A 7,173-nucleotide genomic window follows, 5' to 3' on the forward strand; every position below is an offset into this window, starting at 1 on the left:
CGTTTGAACTTGGCAAGACAGCCACCAGCCTCTCTATAGATGTAACTATACAATTACTGCACAGGACCAAAGTAACAATATGCACAAAATGTACTAACAATTGTATGTCTGATTTCCTGAAACAACAGAAGAATCCTAACTGTCTAAATATTTCACAGAAGTATAAGATTCCTGCTTTCAAGATTTAATGATTCCTGGTCTAATGTTGTATTTTTAAATGTCCTCATTATTCTACACAGCAAAAGACTCCACAAAAATAGGTATTTATATCACTCTTTTTTATTTTTCAGCCAGAAATACATTTTCATAGGGCATTTCAATAGTGGTGTTTATTCGTTAGACAAAACTTCCATCTCTTTGGCATCTGACCATATTCTGTTTTTCAGACTACATAGGAAAAGTTTACTTTAGAGATCATTGTTCAATACATTAAATTTACAGAGGTGCAGTTAACTCTTTAAAATACACATCAGTTTTAAATATTCTAATAAGCCAGAAAACATTAACCAAACCAGTAAAACGTAGTCTACTGGGCTCCTCTTCACTGCCTTCAGTTACAATTGTGGAGTAAGTGGCAGAATGAAAAGAACTCTTAATTTTCCACAACACATGCACTGACTAGTGCTTGCTATTCATTCTGAAGGAGAAACAAAAAACCCCTGAATTGTACCAGAAACAACTGATCAAATAAGTTATGTTTCAAAACAACGTGATCTTAATTTTAACTTCTAAATAAGTAAACCAAAACCAAGTTGCACACTGCTTCAGTAATAGATTGCACCTAAAAATGTCTAAAAGCTTTTTTAAATTTTTAAGCATAAGTTACTAACATGTTTTAAATATATCTAAGAATACAGCTGTCAAAACTGCATTTGATGTCATATTTGGACAAAAAATTCTTAAGCAACAAATTAAGCCAGTGTATTCAATCTACTCTGTTGAATAATCCAGAATCAGCTCTTCAGGGCTGATATAGAAACACTTTACTTGCACTCCATCTAAAAATCTGTCTTCCAGATCTTAATAAAAGTGTTCAGTGCTTCAACTAGACTAAATTTCCAAAGCAATGCTAAAGATATTTGACATCTTCCATTACTATACTATATAGAAATCATGAATTAAAATGAAAAACTTTATTGATATACTGATGCAGACATTCTAGTGCATTTACTGGAATCTGAAGTGAATCCTTGTTTACATGTCAAGACAACATAAAAAATAAGTCATATTAACAAAAAAACCCCAAACCCTTCACTCTCAAAAATATTTTTTAATATTCCAAATACTTATTCCAAACTAGTTTTATAAAACGGAGGAGGCAAAACAATTACTTCCATGCAGAAACTAAAAAATAATTTAATAGGTTTAAAGTAGCAAATGAACAAAGGTTTATTTTATGAGTGAATTTCTTCCTCGCCACCACTGCAAACCCAGTTTCAAAATGTTTGAATGGGATGGTTTAAAATAACAAGTGATCCAATTTAGCCAAGCTCACATTCCTTCCCATGATGTAAAAAATCATACATACATTTTATTGTAGAATACAGTAATAAACAAAAAGATAACTTGAGTACTTATCCAAGAGCAATTTCTAACGCCAAGTCAAAATTAACAACAACCAAGCAGACCATAAATTTTTCAGTATTAAATGACCATAAATACTAGATAACTACAAAATAAACCAAACCCAAATCCAAAAACCAAAAGCCTTTTCTTTGTTAAAAGGTGTTCAAAGAAATATCCATCAGCTGCAGTCAAATTTGCATTAGAAGCTGCTTGCTCTGGAAAGATTTTTTCCCTCCAAGTGTTTGTAACACAATGCACTGTCAAAATTATATTCAAATAAATTACTTTTTGATAACATTTAGCTGATACCCCCTACAATGTGGACAGTCATGTGCACAATATGACAGTGGATTTTTGCAGCAACAGAGAAATAACCAGAAACTGGTTCTAAATTCTAGATTATAGTTCATAGTTCATGTGTTATTTCTTGCAAACATATGGTCCCCTCTAAGGGTAAGGTGTTGGAGCTGGTATTGTAGCATGTCTGTGTCAGCAGGTTCCTCGTTGCTCATTTTGTCTAAATTGAGGTAGTCCAGGGATTTAGAGTGAGCCCTTTTACTTTTTAAAAGGCAAAGAGGCAGGGGACCATGAAGTGCCTTGTAAGGTTCATATGGTAAAGCCTTAGTGCATTTATCCCCTGAGCTGGGCATCCGTCTCCTCCTCCTCCCATTTACTGCTGGGATCTCATATGGCTGATAGTACCTACTTTTAGTTTTGTACAAACGGGAGGAACATGCAAGTCCTGAATCAAGCTGTTTAGAGTGCAAGTTAGGCCTGGATTCCCCTTTATTATCTTCATTTCCTGTATACTTTTGGGCTAATTTTAGCAGCTCCTCTCCAGTCGTGAAGCCAAGCAGGTAGTTAGAATCCATACGAAGGATCTGATAGCCTGAAACTGTCCGTCGCATTGGTGAGCAGGGGGTACTGGAACATCGTGGTTTCTCTGCTTCTGCTTTGCCTGCAGAACTGACCTCTGCAAGAGGTACAGGGAGGGTAGATATGGTAGTTCTGGACTCTCCATTTATATCCATTTTAAGCAATGTGCTATTCTCCTAGAAATAAAACAGAGATTGATCACAAATAGTGCCTTTAGCCAATAAAGGAGCTGAGAGAGGATCTCAGAAATCAGAAACCATAACCAGTACTTCTTTATTCAGTTTTGTCTTACACTGTACAGAGTGTCTCATAACAAAACTATCACTGACATCTGCCTTTTAAAATTATTTTGGCCCCCTTTTTAATAACAAATACTATAAATATACTCTTGATATTCTTAAATATGTTAAAAACAAATTCTTGAGTAGTACTGTACAAAAACCTGAAGTATCTTTCCACTCTATTTTTTAATCCTTTTAGTCTATTTGATCCCTTATAACCCTTTTCCTTTGAGGCCATCTATATCCATTAGCACATCCACAGTAACTTCTCCTGTACTCAGTTGCATATTTTTTCCATTCACAATAATATCAGTAAACATACCTTAAAAAAAAAAAAAAAGGCATCTAACAGTTACTACCTCAGGCATAACCATGGACTAGACCTGACCTACTGGGTACTGCAATGTTTCCCTTTGGTGGGTTGACCTTGCCTGGCCACCAGGTGCCCACTGAACTGCTCTATCACTCCCCCTCCTCAACAAGGACGGGGGAGAAAAATATGACAAAAAAGCTCGTGGGTCAAGATAAGGACAGGGAGATCACTCAGCAATTACTGTCACAGGCAAAACAGACTTGACTTGGGGAAATTAATTTAATATATTGCAAATCAAAATCAGAGTAGGATGATGAGAAATAAGAACAAAACTAAAAACTCCTTCCTCCCACCCTTCCCTTCTTCTCAGGCTCAACTTCACTCCCGAATTATCTACCTCATCCCCCTCAAGTAGTGCAGGGGGATGGGGAATGGAAGTTGCAGTCAGTTCATAACATGTTATCTCTGCTGCTCCTTCCTTCTCACACTCTTCCCCTGCTCCAGTGTGGGGACCCTCCCACAGGAGACAGTCTTTCATGACATTCACCAATGTGGGTCCTTCCCATGGGCTGCAGTTCTTCATGAACGGCTCCAGCATGGGTCCTTTCAATGGGGTGCAGACCTTCAGGAACAGACTTCTCCAGCATGGATCCCCCATGGGGCCACAGGTCCTGCCAGAAAACCTGCTCCTGCGTGGGCTCCTCTGCCAGGAGCCTGTTGCGTCATGGGCTCTCCATGGGCTGCAGATTTCTTTAGGGCACATCCACCTGCTCCAGCATGGGGTCCTCCACGGGCTGCAGAAGGATATCTGTTCCACCATGGACCTCCATGGACTGCAGGGGAATCTCTGCTCTGGCGGCTGGAGCACCTCCTCCCCCTCCAGCTTCACTGACCTTGGTGTCTGCTGGACTGTTTCACATTTTTCTCACTCCTCTCCCAGCTGCTGTTGTGCAGCATTTTTTACCCTTTCTTCAATATGGTATCACAGAGGCAGCACTAGTGTCACTGATTGGCTCAGCTTTGGCCAGCGGTGGCTCTGTCTTGGAGCCGGCTGGAACTGGCTCTGTCCAACATGGGGGCAGCTTCTGGTGTCTTCTCACAGAAGCCACCCCTGCAGCCCTTTCTGCTACCAAAACACTGTGGGATTTTTTGTTAATGTATTTATAACAAAGTAATCAGTATACTAGTGTTCAATAAATATACGATAAGATTCTTTCGGCTTCTCATGCCCAGACAGCAAGAAAGCTGGAGGGGCACAAGAAGTTGGGAGGGGACACAGCCAGGGCAGCTGACCCAAAGTGGCCAAAGGGATATTCCATACCATGTGACATCACATCTAGTATATAAACTGGGGGAGAGTGGGGCTGGGAGGGATCGCCGCTCGGGGACTAACTGGGCATCGGTCGGTGGGTGGTGAGCAATTGCATTGTGCATCACTTGTATATTCCACTTCTTTTATTATTACTGTTGTCATTTTATTAGTGTTACCATTATCATTATTAGTTTCTTCTTTTCTGTTATATTAAACTGTTCTTATCTCAACCCACGAGTTTTACTTTTTTTTTCTGATTCTCTCCCCCATCCCACTGGGTGGGGGGGAAGTGAGTGAGTGGCTGTGTGGTGCTTAGTTGCTGGCTGGGGTTAAACTATGACAAAATCTCACTTGCAAAAAAGAATAATCTGTCCTAATGCAAAATTTAAGTCTAGTTTGTTTCTGTTCAGGGATTGTGAAGGAGCAGCTTAAGTAACGCTCCTGCCTCTACTACCCTGCTTAGTCTCAAATCAACCTGCTGCTTCACTTCCATTCTAATTAAATAGGCGTAAACAAGATTCTCATAGTTTTGCTAAACAGGATTTTATTTGCCAATCATTGACAAAAAACTTCTATTATGGAGACATTATTACTGAAGTTTCTTTAGTCTTAAATGTCCTTTTCCAGTTCTCCTTATAATTGTGGTCTACTTAGGATTCTTCATTATGAGTTTTGTACAGCATTGCTTTTACAGATAAGTAGATACACTTCATCCAGCATGTTTTAAAACATTTTGTATTAAAAAATACAGATAATGGAGCAAAAATGAAACAAAAAATGAAAACACTATATTAAACGTAACACTCATTTTTCACTGAAGAAAAAACTACATAAAAACCTCAATAATATTGCTTGTTATATTTGACTGGCTTTCTGAAATATATTTATGGAGTCAATACAAACTTTCAAAATAGCAGAAACAAATGTTATTTCCTACTTTAGCACCGTATCTGGACAACAAGAGAAAAAATACAATAAGGTTTTGTAGGGTATGGCGTTCGGAAGATCTCGCGATGTCACGGAAAGATGGAGGGTTAGTCGCAGCCCTATGACGCATCTGTAATCCCGCCTACCCTTGTTAGCATAAAAGGAATTAACTGCGCAATAAAAGGCAGAAGTTGACGCTCACACCGTGTGTGCTATCTGTCTCTTTCCCTGGTCCGGGCCGACCAGTGATCTAGTCGCAGCACCTTGATATGTAGCAAACGCTACATAGTGGTGACCCCGACGTGATCGGTCGCACAGGCGATGATGGAACTTGCGCAAGTGATTAAGGTATTAAAGGTATTGGCTGATGAGGTGGGTGCCCGCGGTTCGATTAGGAAGGGCCCCACGGGCGAATGCATCCTATGGATGCTGCGCCGGGGAGACATTGGGTCTCCTAGAGAAGTTTTGAGCCCTCCCAAATGGGGAGAGATTTGGGAGTCCTTGCTCCAATCTGCGCTCGCAGGTGAGCGCGGAGCTGCTGAACGATTGCAAAGTTGGGGAAAGGTGGAGAAGGTGGTCGCGGCAGGACGGAAGGCTGGGGCGTGCTGGTTGGCGGCGTGAGCTGCTTTGCGGATGAAGCGCCGCCTCAGAAACAGCGGGAGATAGTGCCCTCGGGGACAGTAAGTCAGACTCAGACGGAGTGGGCAGCCGTGGAGCGGGGTTCACAGAGTGGTCCATCTCTGATTGAGGGCATGGACACGGAGGGTACGGCAGAGACAGAGGTTTTTCCTGTAGGGACGGCACAAGCAGGGCCGGATGTGCCCCCTCCGAAGCATCCATGGGAGGAATTGCAGCGGGTGATTTGGAAGGACTTAGAGGAATGCCTCTTGGACTGGGTTCCAGGCAAGGATGTCAAGGGAGATTTATACCGTCAGTTGAGAGAGTGGGAGGAACGGCCACCCGCGGAGGGGATAACTGGGAGGCAGTGGGGGTTGGAGACTGTGGCAGAGGAGGAAACACCCCCCCGCGGGGGAAATTAGGCGCCCTCGCTGGGAGAGCAGACTGAGCCTCCTGAGCCTTTGCCTGAGCCTATGCCTGCTGAGCCGTCAGCTGCACCCCCTCCGCCGCTTCCTGCGGCCCCTCCCTCGGCCCCTCCCTTTCCGCCCCACCCTCCGCTCACTTGCAGCGGCACGTGTCAGCCAGCCATGGAATGGCCGCCGCCAGCCGCGGCCGTGGCCGGCCCCCAGGCAGAACCATCTGCGCCCCTGCCACTGTCCTTTAATCCATCCCGCCTCTCGGAACCAGAGACGGTGAAACCAACTGCACCCGCGATAGACGCGGAGCCGCCTGCAGTAGCCGCTGCGGATGAGAGGGAGAGGCATTGGAGGGGAGTAATAAAAAATGCCCTTGTGGAAGGGACTATGCTCCAAGCATTCCCAGTTGTTGTACAAAATAATGGACAAAAAAGATGGGAGGCGTTTGACTGGAAAGTCCTTGAGAAAGGAAAGACTGCTGTGAGTCAATATGGAATCCGCTTATTGATAAAGCCAGTAAGAAACCCTCGGTCAAGTGTTTTAATTGTGGTAAACTTGGACACATTAAGAGCCAATGTAGAGTTTCTGCTAACAAAAAGACGGTGTAACAGTTGTAAGAATGATAGCCATACCACCAAGAATGCGGGAAGAAGGGAAACTTTACACCGAGCGCGAAGGCCCCTCGCATGACGACACAAATGCAAGGGGCTTGGGCTGCCAGCCCTCAGGCAGCCTCGCAACTACCAGATCCGCCACTGCAGGAAGCTCCGGAGTGGATGTGGAAACCGCAGTAGACATTACGTTGGTGGATGCAGGAGTCCACTTGGTGGATAGCAACATAAAGGGACCATTGGGGTTTGGGCT

General features: G+C 43.2%; 1 protein-coding gene across 1 annotated transcript; it reads right to left on the reverse strand.

The window, feature by feature from the left end:
• Positions 1-292: 292 nt before the first annotated feature.
• LOC104326050 (macrophage immunometabolism regulator) lies at positions 293-3,866 on the reverse strand. Its single transcript, XM_069775599.1, has 2 exons — positions 3,804-3,866; positions 293-2,618 (listed from the first exon to the last, which is right to left on the reverse strand). Exons 1-2 carry the CDS (start codon positions 3,864-3,866, stop codon positions 1,980-1,982), a joined length of 702 nt encoding a protein of 233 aa, XP_069631700.1. The 3' UTR covers positions 293-1,979.
• Positions 3,867-7,173: the final 3,307 nt, after the last annotated feature.

Source organism: Haliaeetus albicilla, chromosome W (assembly GCF_947461875.1).
Source record: "Haliaeetus albicilla chromosome W, bHalAlb1.1, whole genome shotgun sequence".
NCBI classification, from domain to species: domain Eukaryota; kingdom Metazoa; phylum Chordata; class Aves; order Accipitriformes; family Accipitridae; genus Haliaeetus; species Haliaeetus albicilla.